The sequence below is a fragment of the Penicillium taxi genome, assembly GCF_028828555.1.
Source record: "Penicillium taxi strain IBT 34144 chromosome Unknown utg000002l_segment0_segment0, whole genome shotgun sequence".
NCBI lineage: Eukaryota > Fungi > Ascomycota > Eurotiomycetes > Eurotiales > Aspergillaceae > Penicillium > Penicillium taxi.
In genome coordinates, this window is record NW_026643204.1 from 1,343,839 (window position 1) to 1,362,772 (window position 18,934).

The 18,934-nt window shown below is 47.3% G+C and overlaps 6 protein-coding genes across 6 annotated transcripts; all 6 read right to left on the bottom strand.

Moving 5' to 3' along the window:
- Nucleotides 1-2,231: 2,231 nt before the first annotated feature.
- tktA (transketolase tktA) lies at nucleotides 2,232-4,556 on the bottom strand (the record flags this gene model as incomplete). Its single annotated transcript, XM_057205094.1, has 4 exons — nucleotides 2,232-4,001; nucleotides 4,064-4,148; nucleotides 4,245-4,384; nucleotides 4,503-4,556. 4 exons carry the CDS (start codon nucleotides 4,554-4,556, stop codon nucleotides 2,232-2,234), a joined length of 2,049 nt encoding a protein of 682 aa, XP_057065701.1.
- Nucleotides 4,557-5,578: 1,022 nt separating this feature from the next.
- Nucleotides 5,579-7,669, bottom strand: N7495_002426 (sugar porter family MFS transporter; the record flags this gene model as incomplete). Its single annotated transcript, XM_057205095.1, has 4 exons — nucleotides 5,579-5,893; nucleotides 5,958-6,882; nucleotides 6,950-7,206; nucleotides 7,268-7,669. 4 exons carry the CDS (start codon nucleotides 7,667-7,669, stop codon nucleotides 5,579-5,581), a joined length of 1,899 nt encoding a protein of 632 aa, XP_057065702.1.
- A 1,526-nt stretch (nucleotides 7,670-9,195) lies between these two features.
- Nucleotides 9,196-11,906, bottom strand: facB (C6 transcription factor FacB/Cat8; the record flags this gene model as incomplete). The annotated part of the gene is made up of 3 exons (XM_057205096.1): nucleotides 9,196-10,986; nucleotides 11,043-11,353; nucleotides 11,417-11,906. The coding sequence occupies 3 exons, from the start codon at nucleotides 11,904-11,906 to the stop codon at nucleotides 9,196-9,198; spliced, it is 2,592 nt and encodes an 863-aa protein (XP_057065703.1).
- A 1,591-nt stretch (nucleotides 11,907-13,497) lies between these two features.
- N7495_002428 (uncharacterized protein) lies at nucleotides 13,498-14,232 on the bottom strand (the record flags this gene model as incomplete). The annotated part of the gene is made up of 1 exon (XM_057205097.1): nucleotides 13,498-14,232. One exon carries the CDS (start codon nucleotides 14,230-14,232, stop codon nucleotides 13,498-13,500), a length of 735 nt encoding a protein of 244 aa, XP_057065704.1.
- A 2,463-nt stretch (nucleotides 14,233-16,695) lies between these two features.
- Nucleotides 16,696-17,028, bottom strand: N7495_002429 (uncharacterized protein; the record flags this gene model as incomplete). The annotated part of the gene is made up of 2 exons (XM_057205098.1): nucleotides 16,696-16,839; nucleotides 16,978-17,028. 2 exons carry the CDS (start codon nucleotides 17,026-17,028, stop codon nucleotides 16,696-16,698), a joined length of 195 nt encoding a protein of 64 aa, XP_057065705.1.
- Nucleotides 17,029-17,651: 623 nt separating this feature from the next.
- N7495_002430 (spermidine synthase) lies at nucleotides 17,652-18,751 on the bottom strand (the record flags this gene model as incomplete). The annotated part of the gene is made up of 3 exons (XM_057205099.1): nucleotides 17,652-17,932; nucleotides 18,038-18,607; nucleotides 18,721-18,751. 3 exons carry the CDS (start codon nucleotides 18,749-18,751, stop codon nucleotides 17,652-17,654), a joined length of 882 nt encoding a protein of 293 aa, XP_057065706.1.
- Between the last annotated feature and the right edge of the window lie 183 nt (nucleotides 18,752-18,934).

Consider the following 18,934-nt stretch of genomic DNA (forward strand, 5'->3'; position numbering starts at 1 on the left):
TTCCTGTCATGTTTCCAGTATGAGACTCCAAGATCAAAGCCTTTTGAGATGGCGAGGAGATTACCAGATTGAAGAGCCAGTAGCAGCCAGTGGTCTTTCTAAAGTCAACAAGGAAGATCACGGCCCGTTCACCTTTATTTTCCCCAAGGAAGCTACCAAGCAAACAGCCTCTGACCATACTATTGGATATTTTGTAAAATATCCGTATCTCTCCTGGTATGTGCCATGTCAACAACTAGAGTCTTGGTTGGTAACAGTTCTCCAGCATTGCTTGTAAGTTCTGTTTTGCCAACGAACGCCATAACAGAGGGTTTCCGGCAATCTATAGTGATATGGGAAAATGTATTCTCAACGGCAAGTATTGAGGAATATAATTGACCAGGGATTTGGTATTGGACGATCAGCAAGGTGGAAATCTGATAGGCCTTGAAAATTTGCATCTGAAGTCCTTTTGGCGGCTTGATATCATGGGCTCGATGGAGAAGGTATTTTATTGAAAGCTCAATATTTTCTGTGAGCAGTACAAGTTTCTGTCATACTATTTGTGAATTTTTGAAAGTTGAGAATTAAGTGTTCCAATGTCTTTAGGATGACTGTATTTACTACACGTCAATGGTATGACCTTTTGATCTGCCTCTCGAGAGAGCAGCAGGGTGACTGTCACTAAGATATCGTTATGGTGAACCTAGAATGCATAGTGGTGAATGGCAGGAGAGGCATGCTATCAAAACGGACTGAATTTGGAAAAAGTACATGATTCAGAAGTAGTCCCATTATATGGGGCAGCCCTCCTTGCGGAATAAGAAACTAGACTATCTTTTAGTAGCGCCAGGCCTCTATGCATGGTGACAGTCTCAGAGCTATAATTTGCGGGCAATTTTTGATATCGGTTACAGATATCCTTGCGATATGACGGCTGCAAGAACCGCGCTAGTAAATGACAACGAAGACGACTCCTTTAGTAATCGTTTTGAATCCTCATGGTAAAGAGGGTAAAGGGTGAGGAAAAGAGGAATCATCGTGGTAGATGATAGTTTGAATTTAGGGCTTCCCCTAGGTATATTTTGGGTAATTTAATTGGAGAGTAATTGTAGCGGCGTGGGATACAAAAAGAGGGACTAGATTGGGAGCCTCCAGAAGGCTGAGAAGGGGAATGGACTCTTTACACAAGTTGGCTTGACTAGCGGTCAGGGATCAGCGGAGTCGGTGAGCCGATCCAAGGATCGGCCTCGAGATAATAGCGAATACCGATCTCTAGAGGTACCGACGATCACTGGGGAAAAGTGATTCCCCAGGTGATTTAGTTAGAGATCTGCCATCTCCTGATGTACTTAATTCCCTGAGGTCTTCGGACTCTTGAAGAACTTCAAGAGTTGTTCTTGTTCCCAATTTACCCTCGTGGAATTGAGCCCTATGGGATACCACACACACACCTGTCCTTTGGTAGCCTTCTCACATTAGTTCTTCTCTTGTTTATGGTAGTTCAATCGTATTGGACTCTTACCCTTACAATAGCTCTTGCTCTTGATCCACGTGTCAAATTTACTCTTTTAGAACAAGAGCTTAAAGATGGGGCTATCCAAGGAATCGTTCATAACATCAAGGTCTTTCTTCATAAGAAATATCCCCCTTTAGCTACCTCTATCTCTAGTTCTATTTCTAGAACTGTGGATCCTCCTGCTCGACCAGGTAGGAGAGCTCGTCTTCTATAAAAAGTACATTCTCAAGAAGTATCTCGGTCTTCTGATATTGATCGCTATTTTGATGAACCTCCTATTCAAGTAGAAGGATTGATAGGAGACCAAGATGACTCTAAGTGGCTGCTTTTAGGGTGGAACGCTCATAAGGATCAATACCCCAGGATGGCAGCAGTTGCAAGGGACTACCTTGGTATTCCAGCAGCTGAGGTTTCAGTTGAAAGACTTTTCAGTTCTGTAAGGGATATCCTGGGTGTTCGTCGACAATCTCTAAACAGCAAGACTATGAGAGAGTAAGAGAAAGGGTGAAAGTGAAAGTGAAATTGAAAGGTGTAGTAATCAAGTGTGAGGCCACCAACTTGTCCAATTACCTTGTTGATGGATGGGGAAATACGGTATACAAGTATGAGACTATGATTATAACAGAGAGTTGGAAAGATTGAAGAAATCGCTCTATTTCATTCTTAGATCTCGAATCTAAGGGCTTTCGCCTTAACTACAGAATCATAAAATTTTAACGCATAAAATCGTTCCCTACTGGATCTGCTCAAAAGCACGGTTGATGGGTGAGCGGACAGGGATGCCCTTCCAGAAGTTAATGGTAGCAAGAGCACGCTTGCTGATGCCCTCGGGGGTGAACTCGAACTTGGCGTAGACCTCCTTGTAGGGACCGGAGGCACCAAAGCGGTTGAGACCGAACTGCTCGTGAGAGTAGCGCTCCCAACCCAAGGTGGTGCAGACCTCAACGGAGAGGGAGGGGATGCCGTCGGGGATGACGGAGAGACGGTACTCCTTGGACTGGGCGTCAAAGACCTCCCAGCAGGGAATGGAGACGACGCGGGCAGCGACACCTTGGCTCTCGAGGTACTTGGCGGCGTCAACGCAGAGGCCAACCTCGGAACCAGTGGCGACGAGGGTCACGGCGGCGTTAGCGGCCTCGACGGCGACGTAACCACCCTTGCTGGCGCGCTCGATGGAGGAGTTCTCGAGCTGGGGCAGGTTCTGGCGGGTCAGGGCGAAGATGGAGGGGGTCTCGCGGCTGGTCAGGGCCACGTAGTAGGCGGCACTGGTCTCGTTACCGTCAGCAGGGCGCCAGACCATGCAGTTGGGCAGAGCGCGGAAGTGAGCCAGAGTCTCGATAGGCTGGTGGGTAGGACCGTCCTCACCCAGACCGATGGAGTCGTGGGTAGCGACGTGGATAACACGGACGCGGGACAGAGCAGATAGACGGACGGCACCGGCAGCGTATGAGACGAAGTTGAGGAAAGTACCACCGGCGGGGATGACGGTACCGTAGGCAGCCAGACCGTTCATGACAGCACCCATGGCGTGCTCACGGACACCGTAGCGGAGGTAGCGGCCAGACCACTCACCAATTCCGAGGACTGGGGGCTGGAAGTCGACGGCGTCGCTCCAGCGAGTGTTGTTGGAGCCAGTCAGATCGGCGGAACCGGACAGCAACTCGGGGACGACCTTGTTGATCTTCTCGAGAACGGTCTCGGACAGCTTACGGGAAGCGATGGCGGGGTCGGTGGACTTGTAGACGGGGAGAGCCTTCTCCCAGCCCTCAGGAAGCTTGCCGGCGAGACGACGGGCAAGGTCGGCACCCTCGGTGGGGTACTTGGCCTGGTAGTTCTGGAAGAGCTGGTTCCACTCCTGCTCCTTGGCAGCACCCTGGGCGGCGTGCTTGCTGTAAAGGTCGTAGACCTCCTGGGGGACATCGAAGGTCTTGGCGGGGTCGAAGCCGAAGAGGGACTTGACGTGGGCAGCGTCATCGGCCTTGAGGGGGTTGCCGTGGACACCGTGGGTGCCCTGCAGCTTGGAGCCGAAACCAATGGTGGTGGTCAGCTTAATGACGGAAGGCTTGTCGGTGACCTTCTGGCACTCCAGGATCGCAGCGGAAATGGCCTCAAGGTCGTTGTCACCGTCCTTAACCCAGACGGTGTGCCAGCCATAAGCCTCAAATCGCTGCAAGACATCCTCAGTGAAGGCGCACTTGGTGTCACCGTCAATGGAGATGTGGTTGTCGTCGTAGATGGCAATCAAGTTGCCGAGCTTCAAGTGACCGGCCATGGAGGCAGCCTCGGAGGCAATACCCTCCATAGCGCAACCATCACCGAAGAAGGTGTAAGTGTAGTTGTTGAAAAGCTCGAAGCCGGGCTTATTGTAGACACCACCGGAGTGAGCCTGGGCAATGGCCAGACCAACAGCGTTGGAGAAACCCTGACCAAGAGGGCCGGTGGTAACCTCAATACCGGGGGTATCGTGGGCCTCGGGGTGACCGGGGGTCTTACTGCCAATTTGCTAAAAGCGGGGTTAGTGCTGAATAACTTGTGGGGGTGAAGGGAAAATGGGTCGAAACTTACACGGAAGGCCTTCAGGTCATCCAAAGACAGATCGTAGCCGAACAAGTGCAGCAAAGCGTATTGAAGCATGCAACCGTGGCCGTTGCTAATCATTACTGTTAGATTGAATTGCAGATCTCAGCGGAAAGAATGCCGAACTACCGCCATTGCTGGAAACTAGAGTTCTTTGGACATCACGTACGAGAGAACGAAGCGATCACGGTTGACCCAGTCGGGGTTCTTAGGGTTAAAGTTCATGTGATTGAACAGGACGTGAGCCACAGGGGCCATGCCCATAGGGGCACCGGGGTGACCCGAGTTGGCCTTGGAGGTAGCATCGATCTAGGTGGATAGTTAGAAGTGCTCATATTGAGTGTTTGATTGCCAATTCCGTAGTAGCAATGTCTTTTTCAAGAAATAGCTGATGTAGAGGAATCATGGAGCTATTGAGAGCACATACGGCGAGGATGCGGATGGTGTTAATGGCCTTTCGGTCCAAGTCAGTGTAACCCATCTTGGCAGATTCTGAGAAGAGGATTAGCTGTGTGAAAGAGAATAGACAGCAATGGGGCTTACTTTGATATGAATAGGGAATGGGAAGAGGAGATTGGGGGAGAAGGGAGAAGAAGAGAAGGTGATTTCTTTGGTGGGGTATGATGTCTATGGTGGGGGTCAGCCGCTGCAGTCCGCAATACTATCTCTCTCTCTCTCTCTCTCTCTCTCTTACTTAGTACTTAGTACCAATTCGTACTACATAGAAAAAGAATATAGAATTCAGATGTGATAACTCCCCTTAGATACAAATATTTCTATGATATTTAAGCAATTGAGTGAAAATGCAACAATGAAATCCATTAATAACCGACCAGCAGCGAAAAAGCTAAAAGCCATAAAAATGAAGGCCCCAACCGTTGGTCCCAGCAACAAATGGCTACACCGGCAGCCGCTTCGGAGTACGTTACTCCGGGAGATTCCTATTACCCGACCGGCCTTTGATTATCAGGTAGTCTACCACTGTAACTAATTCTTTATAATTCTTACATTCTAGCCTTATTTGTTTCAAATGAACTGAAGAAACTGCCCATGGGGCATAATACTTCGTCTTGATTGGCGATGATTAGTCATCCGGTGGATTTTTGACCGGTATACTGTCCTCCGATGTAGATCCAACACTTGGAGCTTTTTGTATCAAGTAGTTGCGGAGGAGAGTTATCCGAATCCGGTACCTTTGGGATACTCTCCTCCGTTGTCTTACCAGTCTTGTGATAATAAGGCGGATCAGATGGAGTTCTACATCAAACTGTTCCAGCATCATCAAGCTACACCTGTGCACTCAAGGAAACATTCCTAAAGCGAGAGCATATCTAATTATTAGCATAGAGGGCAATATCAATCACAATAGAAAGAGTTGATGATATACCAAAATACCTAGTGAAAAATCAATTTGCCATACCTGATACACCTCGAAACGAATTGATAATCCACATTAAACCTACAAGAGGTCTGTATAATGATTGAAAACGATAGGCATACCGGCTATACAGCAGAATGCTTCTCTGAGCCTATAGGCACATTTCCTCCAGCATTGGAAGCTGTGCCTGGAACACGCGACGACTGTCCAGTACCAGCTGGCTCAGCCCCAGCCCCGGGCACAGTATCAACACCATTAGCCATGCGAGACGACTCTCCAACCCCAGTTCCATTATCAATATGGGACGACGCACCAGTCCCAGCACCCTTGTCAAATGAGCCCCGAATGATACCCTGATTAGCAGGAAATTGGAACTTGGAGCTTTGCCACGGCTTCACCCCCATAAGGTAAAGAGTATCCACTTCTTCCAAGGTACGACCCTGTGGGTTGAGTTAGCATGTTTAACTTTGAATCAATCAATTGTTAATGTTTATAGTTGCTTACCTTTCCTTCAATGACGAAGAAGTAGACGACAGCCGCAGCGAGAAAGAGACATCCAGCAAAGACATAGCCAAAGCGGAAGTCAATAGCACTGACAATGAACGGGGTGAAGAAAGCCAACAGGAAATTCCAAAGCCAGTTAGAGGCCGTTGCGAGCGACATGCCGCGTGCACGGTACTGCGAAGGGTACAGCTCAGCAATGATAGTCCACACCATCGGACCCCAGGTACTGGCAAAGCCCAGAATGAAGAGACAGGCGAACACGACCATGGCAACACCGGCGGATTTGGTCTGCTCGGGGTTATCTTGGTTGAGTGAGAAATGGCCTACAGAGGCGAAAACCATGAAGCAGATGAACATCCAGAGTGCACCTGCGATGAGAGACCTGCGACGACCATAGTTTTCGATCAAGTACAGACCGAGGAACGTTGTGCCGAAGTTCACGCCGCCAAGAATCATTTGAGTGACATAGCTATTATGGATGCCGGCTCCCTTGAACACAGTTGTTCCGTAGTAGAAGAAGTAATTGGCACCTGTGAGTTGCTGGAGAGCCTGCAGGGTAACTCCAAGTACGACGCGGCGACTCATTGTTGGGGCCCTAAAGAGCTGTCTCCAGCTAGCTTTTCCGCCGCGGACTTCCTCTTCATACTTTTCTTTAATCTCGTTGAACTCGATCTGGAGTGCACGGTGGTTGCGAGGGATGCCGTAAACCTTGGAAAGAGTATCCATAGATCGGTCTACTTTGTTGTGGCGGTAGTCGTAACGAGGACTTTCTGGGAAGAACATCATTCCTATGCCGAGGACTAAAGCCCATAGATAGGTGATGCCCATGGGAATGCGCCAAGATGAAGTGTCCAAGCGAGCTTCAGTGCCGAAATTGATGCAGTTTGCAACGAAGATGCCCAGGGTGATAAACAACTGGTAGGTACTGTGATGAGTTAGAATTTATGCTTCTGATTGAGCCAAAGCCAGAGTCAGTGTTGCATCTAACCTACCTGATCAATGCTCCTCGAATGTGTCTTGGGCTTGACTCTGCTTGATACATCGGTACAAGCAGGGACACTGCACCAACACCCAGCCCTGCAACCCAACGGCCCATGGCAACTTGGTACCAATGGCCGAATGGAGAGGATATCTGTACTGTAACACCAATACAGACCACAAGACACCAAATGCTAATGGACCACTTTCGGCCGATACGATCTGCAATTGGGGCAGCGGCCAGCGCTCCAATCAGGGTACCAATCGATAACTGTATGGCTTAGCATGTGACCTAGTCAAAAACAGAAACTCCATAAAGGTTCTGTACCTACCAGGGCAACAATGAGACCAGACCGCACGTTGGTGAAATGATAAGTCCCATCACCGGATGGCTCGCCATATCGGAATAGAAAGTTCTTCATCTCCAGGAAACCTGAGATTTGACCGGTATCATAGCCGAATAAAAATCCTCCCATCGAGACGAAAATGCCCATAATGAAGGAACGCCAGGTGAAGAGAGGGATTGGTCCATCCACTACATCGCCGGGGCCCTTCTCGTGATAGCCCCCCGTAGAGACGGACTCTCCTGGGAACATGGCCGATTCTGATTCTTTGTGGATGCCATTGGCATAGCCACTTCCTGATCCTCTTAGGACATCATTGGCGTAACTCTCAGACTCCCTAGGGAGATCATTGGCATAAGCATCACTCTGTGGACGTTTCTTGAACAACATGATGGCCAAATTTGTCCATGTAAGGTTCTCAGGTTATGAATTTGGCAAGGCTGAACTAAATGTTCAATTATTCAAGTTTCTTGTTCTTTAATTCTGATAGAAGCTTATTGTGCCTTTATATACTCGGTACCTACCTCCGTCATAACCTCCGTCATGAAGAAATAATCCGCACGACTCGCGCTCTCTCGTAAACCCGGACCGAAGGCCTAAACAGGCAGCTATGACACGTCGACTACCATAGATTAAGCAGTTTCCCTTAACGGCCGATGATTGACTGCGTAAGGAAATCCAGAATCTGGGGAAGTGGGGAGTTCATTTTTGGCAGGTTCATGATCACACCCGTGGTTCAGCCCCCGCGGCCTTTGGTAACCGATGTGGCGACAGCCTTGTGACAGATGACATTGTGGCGAAGAATCATAAATGATTATATATTCAAATTGTTCATTCACTGGCTTAGATGAGTATTGGTCAGTTCGGTTCCGGTGAGGAGATGCGATGACTCGATTTCCGGCTTGCTTCCAATTTGATCGTTTATGAATTTTCGACTTGTTCCGCGCTAAGATACTTGTGTAGCTTTATAAAATCCACATATAGTGTATTGTAAAGAAGCACTGGAGGATAAATTAGCGATCAGCCAGTCACTCACTGTGATTATTTCCAGGGTGGAAGTAAAACAGACTTGAGTTTGTTGATCTATATAGAGTATTGAGATGACGTCATATGATTCAATAGCGTCGAAGTTGGGGAAAGTCGGATCTGCCTGAAAAGGAAACAAACTCACTCGACTACTCTGGCCCTGAAATACAGATATGAGTTTAAAATACCCTAATACACACGACCACAGTGGAGAACAGGGTTTCCAGTCCGCAACCGTACTTAAGCCCATTATGTCCATGCGCCTTCAGCACCCATCTCGCTCTCGCCCTAAAACAGCGACAGAAACTTCGTCAGGGTGAGAGTAATTTGGGTGAGAAGTATTGATAAAAGGGTGAGATAGGTGAAGACGGGTGAGCGCCGAGTTTAGCACCCCTACCCCGTTCTATAATCTTTACTCTTATAGACCAAAAGATAAATAAACCAAAGTTAAGCCGTCCTTAGTCGACATTATATTATACTGTCAACTTATGCTGCTCCAAAGGACGGTGCCTAGGTATTTTTCATGGGTAGAATGTAAAAGAGGGTATATGATCCATAATTTGTTTCAACCTATTGCTTTCTTCCGGTCAGACGACCGGTACAGAGAAGATTGGTATTACCTGTAACCGAGATCGCGCGTTTGTTTGCCTTCTCTACATCAAGGCTGTAGTTATATATGGCAGATTTATGTGATTTAATGAGCGTGAATGATATTTGCATTCCAGAATAAAAATGTATGTCCAAATCATGTCGTAAATACTTGATGCGCAAAATGTATAGAAAAAAGTCCGTTGGGGAACGCCCGCTGAGGTATCATCACCGTGAACCAAAAACACCAAGCCTGAGGATCAATCAACCACCAAATATGAGAAACTATAGGAACAATGTACTTATACAGCTAGCCGTCTATCCCATCCATTGGCGAGGGCAAACTCGTCAATGTCTGTCTCAACTGGCATGGGAATTCCATTGTACGTGTCGAGAAGATTCATGTCCTCGGGACGAAGCGAAGTAGAAGTATCAGCAAATGTGTGCAAGCTATCTTCGACACTGCCCATACTCTCTCCCGAGTAACTCAGAACGCTCTGGGCAGTGTGCGGCTGCTTTTGCGTAAATTCACCACTGCTTGAAGACCATGCCTCGGGGGAAAGTTTGGCATCGTGTGGTGAGAGATTGGCATCGTTTTGCTTGCGGCTACATTCAGCCGCAATAGTTGCAAATGGGCCAGGGTCCTCGGGGCATTCCTTGCCACCATATATGCCAGTAAATATATTGGAATATCCTCGGTCCATGTCGCTGAGAACATATTCCCAGTCAGCCATTGTAATTGATCCGCTGTGGGCATCGGAAGAGGTGGACATGACACGAGGGTACTCGTATGGCATGGATGAAGAAACCATACGATGGCCTGAGCCCAAGTCCACGGAATGTCTGTCGGTATGTTGATAATGAGGAGCAGTAACAGGCTCAGGCTGTGCGAGTGGAAGGCTTGTCCAGCTGGGTGAGCGCAGAGAATCATGGGCAAGCGGTGGGCTAGCACCTGAGACGGTGTTGCGGCGAGAAACAGATGACTGTTTTGGATTAGAGTTAGGGCGGGGACTCGGCGACTGGTTCTTCTTAGTTGAATTGGATGGCTTCTGGGCTGGAGCCACCATCTTGAGAGCCTCATTTCCCTGCTGTTTTTGATTGAGGGAGACCAGTGTGTTAGAAATTATTGTAAATTCGGTCGCCGCCATAGATGACTCTAGTCCCATCTGCTGTACCACAATGGCGATGAGCTTCTGACTTTCTTTGGCAAGTTTGCTGTCACTCTTTAGACTTAGGGTATGCCACAAGAGACCCAATCCAGAGAATAAAACCAATTCCTTTCGGTTAATGCTGAACGAGAGGCAAAGGCGCCGTTCGTCAAGGAGCTCAAGGATCTGAATGATGTGCTTCGAAGAATCAGAAAGTGCCAGGACTGACGGAGAACGCACATTTTCCTCAGCAAAGCACACAGCAGGGCGATGGATCAATGATCGGATAAAATAATATACAAGTGATAGAAGAGGTGACCGGCTGCTGGTGACATTTGTGCTGGGCTTGTCCTGTGTGAATTCAAGGCGAAGATGGGTAGGGAGGTTCTGAAGCCACTTGTCCAACTCTTCTGCCACGCAACGCATTCTGGAAACATACACCTGGTGCCCATTCTTTGTTGGGTATAATTCTTCCAGGGCCTTACTGAGAATTCTAGAGGCTTCAAAAAGTGCAAGAGCACTCGAGATGCGGGTAGATTCGCCGGGAAGGGTGGGCAAAAAGCCAGTTTCCGTTACGTTTTCATCATCGACATCCGCAGGGTACTCAATCTGGATATATTCCTCTCGTAAGAGAGTGGGCATTCCAGTAAGAGCAGATGAGAAGCGATCCGATACGTACTGGCACCAGAACACCTTCTTGCGAGTTTCTCCATCCAGCGGATTGGATGTCAAGTCGTCCTGGTTCTGATAAAGCTGTAGCTGATGGCAGACGTCTACAGCTAGAGCTCGGTATCTGAGGAGGCTCCGATAGTCGCCCTTGGTCATGCAATAGATTTGCGCCAAGAGGAAGCACTGCAAAGTCTCGATCGAGGTTTCACCACAGAATGAATCAAGGAGCGATGACCAGTTCTGCTCGAAGAAGGCAGGGTCCTGATTTGTTCTTGACTGCGGACTGTTAGCAGATTTTTAGATATTGAAGAGAACTTTATTCGATGACTCACGCTTGACGAGAGAGCTGCGATCCCGAAGATCAAATTTAATTGCGCCATAGCATGGGCATCATTTATCATCGACTCCGTATTATTCAGATATTGTTCATAAGCCTTCAGCATGGTCGGACGATGTACAACGGGGTATAGCGGTGCCCATTCTTGGAAGAAAATATTAATAAGTTGGTCCGATACCAGCCGCGGCGGCGTTTTGACGGTCTGATTTGAAGCGTGCGATACTGGGGCTGACAGTTTGGTGAGGGCTCTGATACTAGGGCTCGCCTTGAATTTCCCATTGCTAACGAGTTTATTCGCGTAGACCGCTGTCATATGTCAGATTATGGTTTTTTGCCACTAGTAAGAAAAGAGCGCATAGCTCAACATACCAGCAAATCCGCTAGTGCTTGAAAGTGAATTATAAGGATTATCAGTAATTTTTTGGAAAGTAGATCGGTTTGACGGTTCGACGTTAATTATGCCTGTGCCTGCATCTGAACTTGGAGATCTTGCAGTTGTAGTTGCCGGAGATTTCGCTAATGCTGTTCGTTGTGACTGTGATGAAAAGGAGTGTATGCGTGATAAGACATCAATCTTCTCGTCCTTCTCATCCAATAAATCCTTCAAGTCTCTAACTTCCGATTCCAAGGCACGCACGCGTTCTTCCAACGATTCAGTATAGCCACGTGGGAAGGCGCGGCGGCTGAGTTTATCGCTCGTTCGACATTCAAATCCGACATTGGCGCATTGGGAGCAGCAAGGACGAACACCATCACAACGAATCTTCTTGCTTCTGCATCGGTCGCAGGCCTGAGCGATGCGGCTTTGCGAACCAGTGCCACCGACCTTAATCACTTTCATTGGCAAGATACCAGGCATTTTGAAGATTGCGGGTGACCGCCTCGGTGGATAGGTTGAGTTGAATATTCACGAAAGCGTATAGAGTTCTGCAAGTCGAGTAGAAAAGGCGGGGAGGAGAAGGGATAACTAAAGAGTTGAAGGGGGGATCAGGCGGACTACTTCTTTGCTGAGTAAGTGACTTTTGGTGGAGATTGCTGACCGTCACACGCTTGACTGTACTGTCATGTATTGAAGGTTAAATCCTTCCTCTGTTTCTCTTTCTTCCTTTGGGTCTACTTTTGGGTCTTCTTTGTTAATATAGGAAATGATCCTCAATTGGTCATCCCCGTATACTTTTGAGTTTTCTCCAGGTTTAACGAGTTATTGGTTTGAGTTGAACATCAAGATTCGATCGTCCCCCACACTCCACATTCCCGCAAACCGAGGTTGTATTTAACTCTATAGACATGTGGTACAAAGCGCACAAAATACAGAGTGTACTGATAGTACAGAACATAGTACCGAGGAGTCATACAATAATCTAAGAAGCGGCCTGTGATTCATTTTGAATGAAACGCGAATCACCCTGGTTTACCTGATTTACCCGATATATCATGGTTTGGGCCACATGGCTAGATATTACTTAAATAGTCATAGTATTGTTTTGACTTCCTGCAGCCTGGATTCCACACATCTCCGTCGGACATCCACGTAGAAATACCGCGCTAATTCCCCGGTCTTACTAAGGTCAAAACTGGTTGAGTTTCTGAAAGGTGGCAATTTCGAAGCTCATGGGCAGACGCTGTACGACTATGAAATAAAGCCTGGTTCTTGTTTAGTTGAAGACCAATAACAGCACCTTGATTTATGATGATCCACTTTAAATAATTTATATGCGGACTTGCATTTCAGCTGGGGATACAAGAGCGAGTTTGCCCCGAGATAAGTGCGAACTTTCTCAAAACTTTGGAACTCTGAATACTAGTGCGCCCCACTGAATCTACTAGCGTTAGTCTGTTTCAAGACTTTGGGCTCCAAGCGCTTCATGTGCTGGTCTTGTTCATCTCGGCATTTTGGCCCGATATCAACACAGAGTAATAGGTATTTTGTCTTATCTTTTAAGGCTGATAATATGCTTTTGTTTGTTTTGCACTACAATGTATGTATTTCTCTGGCTTGCCGTTTCCAAGGATTCTATCTCTAAACTAGGCCAAATCCGTCGAATATTGTAAATGACCAGTCTCGATGGATCCAAGGTTATAGATACTCTAACCTTGGCAAAGTGGAATCCAGAGTCTTTTTTTGGATGAATCGGGGATTCCAATTTTACCTCGGTCTAATCTAATGATGATCCGCGATCTGCAAATCCATATCTAGATAGTTGCCGAGTAGATCCGCAGAGATCATAACTTTTCTTATTCTTGCATATCACAAATATTCACATTGATCACTAGCATGTCATTTTATTATAGCACTATGGGATAACTGGGGACTCTTATCTCATCCTAGCGCTTCTCAAATAACAAGTTATGTATGCAATCTTCCAAGGTTGGAATGCACCATGCATCCATTGCCAGCAATTGAGCGAGCCTTGGTAGTTAGGAATAAATGGAAAGCTATTTATAACTTATCAATGTGAATGGCTTGCAACAATAACATCGCGCCTCGCTACTGGAGGAGTTTCGTATCGTGGGGGAGTATCAATAATCATGTCAAATGGGCTTTCGATACTGTCTGTCATAAGTCCCAACAAAGAAGCATACCACATTCGTTTGGTATAGCCCGAGCAGTGGCTAAGCGAGAATATACCTCGAAGGTTATCTTTCTGTTGAGTGCTAAGCTCAAAGCCTCGAGCCTTGGCACAACACGAACACTCCACTGTACAATGTCCAGTGGCAAATCTCCCTTCCTTTGAAAACTGGCGATTCACACAACAGTTACAGCCTCTTTCACAGCATCCTCCTCTCCCGACACAGTCTTCATAAAGCACACGGTGCATATACCAGTTAGGGTGTGATCGCCATAGTTGTATGCCTCGCATCAACGGGCCATCTTGGAATGATGACTTGATACACCACCATTTTCGTTTGTGAAGCCAACTTTCTTGACTAAGCCATGCTATTTCTTTTTTGAGACTTTGGCCGTTATATTGCTTCGCAAGCTGCTCCTCTAGCGCCTCCTGCCGCTGCGTAATCTCTAGAAGCCGAATTTCAGTTTGAAGCAGGTTCTCATAGTGAAATGTCTGTTGATCATTCTGTTTCGCCCAAAGTGCGAGTCGATGCCTTTGAAGTTTGTTGATATCTCCAGAAAGCTCGATCTGTTGCTCCTCTCTCAATCTTGACCCGGGTAGATGAGGCGCGGACATCTTGAATATGAGTAGATTATTTGTGCGGTAATCGTTGCGTAATGAAATAAACATACGGTAGGTTGGTAGGTATATCGTTTCTGGTTCTATAGGAGCGTTGGAAGACAGTGAATAGAAGAAACAGCCCTAGAGAGAGGTGTCAGAAACCATATAAGTGCTGAGTTGAAGACTAAGCCGCGAAGATAGGCTTGGTCTCCCGAGATCTACTAGTTTATTTAAGGGTCCACGGGTAGCCTAACCTAACTCAATATTGAGTACTCTAATCCATATTGGGTTAGCGTTCACATGGGGACGTACAGCTATGATGAGAAGTTGTATGCCCCGCACTCTTCCCCTTAAACTTTCATAGAATAGCTCGGGAGCTTTTGCTCTAGAGTTGTCCTTCCAAGGTTATACTCATCTGCATCTGCCATTCAATTACAAAACTCTCTCTCTACCTGCCGGATAAATCCCGATTGGCTGACAAAACTATTGAGAAGGCGGTATCTTTTATTCAACTCGTTGTCAAGTTCTAGGGTCATCAACTTCAGAATTAAGGGATTCTCTTATCGAATTTCTATGTCATTTGAGGTGGAAGTGAAGTAAAAATAAGACCGAGTTTAATTGAATGTTTGGAATAGAGACAGGTATAAAGCTTTGAGATGCTAAGCATCTAGCTTCTGTCTTCTTGACTCTTTCATATTGGGATCACGATTTCAGTATCTGTCTAGGTATGGACTTCCAAGTTTTCACTCTAAATTTCACTGAGTTAACTCTCACTTTCACTTTCACTCGAGGTCTTGCTACATGTGTAGGTAGGTAACCATCTACTAGTATATAACCATCATTCCTACAGTATATAATTCTCTTATTCTTCCACCTGGGCACCTCCGGGCCTCCTTTAGGCCCACCTGCTCTGAGAGAGACGGTATCCAACGATTGTGACCTGGAGATTTGGAGCCGTTGGGGCCACCCCGAGAATATCTGACAAATAGGACATTTCCTTCGATACTCACCGTCCCGAGGTAAGCTACACTGAGCCGATTCGGCCGCTTCGAGGTATTCAGTGAGTCTCATCTGTCTTCAAAACAGATTCTCGATTCGCAATCTTTACTTCTTCCTGGATCAGCTCTCTCCTGCCTAGCTACGCTTACTAGGCTACCTAGACTAGTCCGACTGCAAGCTCTCGGCTGAGCTGCATCGACCTGCTTCGTTAGTTAATGCATCTGAATACGTCCTGTTCACTTCTCGGGAATGGCTGTGGGGTCTTTTCTGCCCCTCAGACGTGACGACATACGCAGTGGCTGGTTCGAACCCTTTTATAATCTTCCATAACCGACCCTGGTACCAAACTCTGTAAGTTGCTGTCAAAAAACGAGATTCTGATGCATTTCAGCCTTAAAGACCATGAAAGCAACGCCTGGGCAATATTGCGATGGATCTTCTCGAAATGCCTTTGTAACAATTTACCCAAAGCTCCTCCTTGAAAAGGTTCGCCAACAGATATGTGAAAAGAATCAGAGTCTGAGGACAGATTATGGCCCTCATCAAGAAGCAGCAGCCAAAGAAAGTGGACTGGACTGCAATCAATTCCTTGAGCCTCATACAAGTGCAGGAAATCTGCGTGATTAGTTTATCTCTTGTCGATAGCGAGCTATTGCAACGACGCCAACCATATGAACTTGACAACGCCTTTCGCAAGGACTCTTGAATAAATCTTCAAGATGGGGATATATCTAACAATATTAGTGTATGTACTTGAGTGCAATGAGACCGCATGGACTTAAATGCGCAACAAAGCTGAGATGAGAGTTCCAATCTGCTTCTATCTCGGAGACGTGTTCAGAATTTGAAGCATACGACTTCCAGGCGTGGAACGACCGGGACAAAGATGGTACCAAATTTACTGCACCACTGCTGCGCGTTCTTGATATTGTCCCTATTAGATGGCGGCACTACTGGAAGTTCTCTATGAATGTAGCTGGGTCACTTTCGGAGTGCACAGAGGAGATTCGCCGTCAGTGGGGATGGGGCTACAGCACCCATAGCGAGCTGAGATCAGGCTGAAGAAGTGGCATACCCAGTTCTGGGATAACTGGGTGCTTGACAACGTCCTGCTGCCTCTCACTTATGTTCACAAAATTGTGGTGGGCTGAGAGCAGCAGGCACACCCATCTAGCTCCGAACCGAGCAGTTGTTCCATTACAGCACAATTATCTACAAAGGCAAACATTGTGAGCTGAATGGGCGCTATGACTATCACCTGTGCTACGACAGCATGGCAAATGAGGTGCTAGCCCGAGATAGAAACCCAATGTCACTCAATCAGTAATTAAGAATTAACAATCTCTCATATTGCCCCAGCACGTTGAGATCTCCTGCGGGTACTGTGCAGAGGTGGCTGGGAATCATTCAAAAGCAGCAAGATACCGCTAAAGGCCAAGAGGAAGCATCGCATGGCGCGTCACCACTCGCCAGACTTGGTCAGTCGTCAAAACCCTCAGCATTGAAGTCATCAAGATTGAAGTACATACGGAAGACGAGGGACCGAGGGTGGATAATCCCAAAGGGGTTTCTGTCGCTTGAATGCTCGCCCTCGAGACCAGCTAGTGTTCCTCCAGAAGATACCTGACAGATGGGCAGAAAAGACCGATCAGGAGTTAGCCGATCTGGAGCTGACGCAAGACGTGGCAATCGAAATATTCCATCACGAGCCCTTCATGCAATTGATCCTGAGGCGGCAGTCGTGAATGCTGCAGACCATACCAGAATCACGGCCAGGCGACAGTTGAAGTCTGCGGAAGTGGCTGCAAGCATTGTGCTAGATTGGTATGATTTGCAAGAACGAGTGAGAATCGGTTCTACTTGAGGAAAATGGACCAAATCCAACAATTCGAAAAATAAAATGTATCTAATTCTCCCCTGACTTTCTGGAAATTGTCAACTCACACACACCCAGTATGGAACGATTCAAGTCAATGACCACATGTATGGTATCGCAAGATCTCTTGGCCGTGATGTGCATGGGGTATGCGGTAACGATCGAGAAAAAGGGCAGCCCGCCACATCTTCATGTTGAGAAGTTTCAGAGGAGCTTGGGAGAACGTTCCGGTGATCTACATACCATTCTGGCGCGTAGATAATGATGCTTACAAGGGGAGCGCGGACCGATATAGCTAGTCATCCTAGAGGTCGTCTCGCCTGGGATAGCAGAGTGAATGAGACTGCCGATGGTTGGAACGGAGCATTTTAATTCCTCGTTTGAGTGAGCTAGTCAAAATAGCTTTTAATGTGATTTAGCTTTCAACGGTCAGATGATTTTTTTATAATCTCAGTTCAGAAGGGAAATTAAAGAATTCTTCGAACCCAGATTCATTCCTCATGATTTGTTTCATAACACTCTGAAAAATTTTAAGTCATTACAGAACCGTAACTACTATCTAAGCACCAAGAGCCTTGCGGGCAAAGTTGGGCAGGACGAAGCTGGCGCGGTGGATGTCCTGGTTGTAGTAGCGGCAGTGCTTCTCTTCCTCCTCGCGGGTCCAGGTGCGAACGGGCTCGCGAACGTTGCGGGTAGCATCCTTGCAGCAAACCATGAAGCCAATCTGGCCAGAGGGGTAGGTGGGGATGGTGGTGTAGGCGTACTCAGCGACGGGGAAGACTTCTTTGCATGACTTCTTCAGGTCGGTGATCAGGGAAAGATGGAGCCATTGGTTCTCAGCTATAAGACAGATTAGCTTAAGTTTCCCTCGAGCTTTCAACGCGATAAGAGAAGACATGACGGAGTGGATACAGGACAGATAAAGCCATCAATACAGGGACGAACAACCTTGGGTAGTGATAACACCGCCTTCGCGGAGAGCGTCGTTGAGGAGCTCGAAGTAGGGCTTCTGGAAGAGGCTCTCGGCAGGACCCTCGGGGTCAGAAGAGTCGGTGATGATAACGTCGAACTCGTTCTTGCGGGCCTTAAGGAACTCGAAGCCGTCGCCGACGTGAGTCTTGGCATTGGGGTGCTGGAAGCCAATGCTCATGCCGGGCAGGTACTTCTTGGAGACACGGATGACGGCCTCATCAATGTCACACAGGATTGCCTCCTCGACGGTCTCGTGCTTGACGACCTCACGCAAAACACCACCGTCACCACCACCGATGACAAGGACCTTCTTGGGGTTGGGGTGGGACATCATGGCGAGGTGAGTGATCATCTCTTGGTAGGAGAACTCATCGCGCTCAGTGCACTGGATGACGTTGTCGAGGACAAGGACAGTGCCGTAGTCGCTGCTCTCGAAAACGAGGACATCCTGGTACTTGGACTTCTCGTGGTGCAGGATCTGGTTAACCTTGAGGTTCATGGCCTGACCAGGCCACATACCAGACTGCTCAGAGAACCAGCCATCTAATGTGGAGACGTTAGCTTTGGAGAGAAAAAAAATAATGAAAAAGAAAAAGAAAAAAAAAAAAGTAGAAAAATGGAATAGTTGCGGGGTAAGGGAAATGTCAGTAACTAACCCTTGATAGTGGGGTGAACAATATCAGACATCGCGGAGAGAGTAGAGAAACAGAGAGGTGAAGAAAAAAGACGAGTAGAACGGGATGAAGAAAGAAGGAAGGACCTTAACATGAAGAAATAGGAAAAGCGGTAGTTTGGCTCTTTTGGGTAGATTTTTCTGACTTGCGGTTCAAGTGGGGGGCTTCGGGACCACAAGGGACCACTAACAAACAG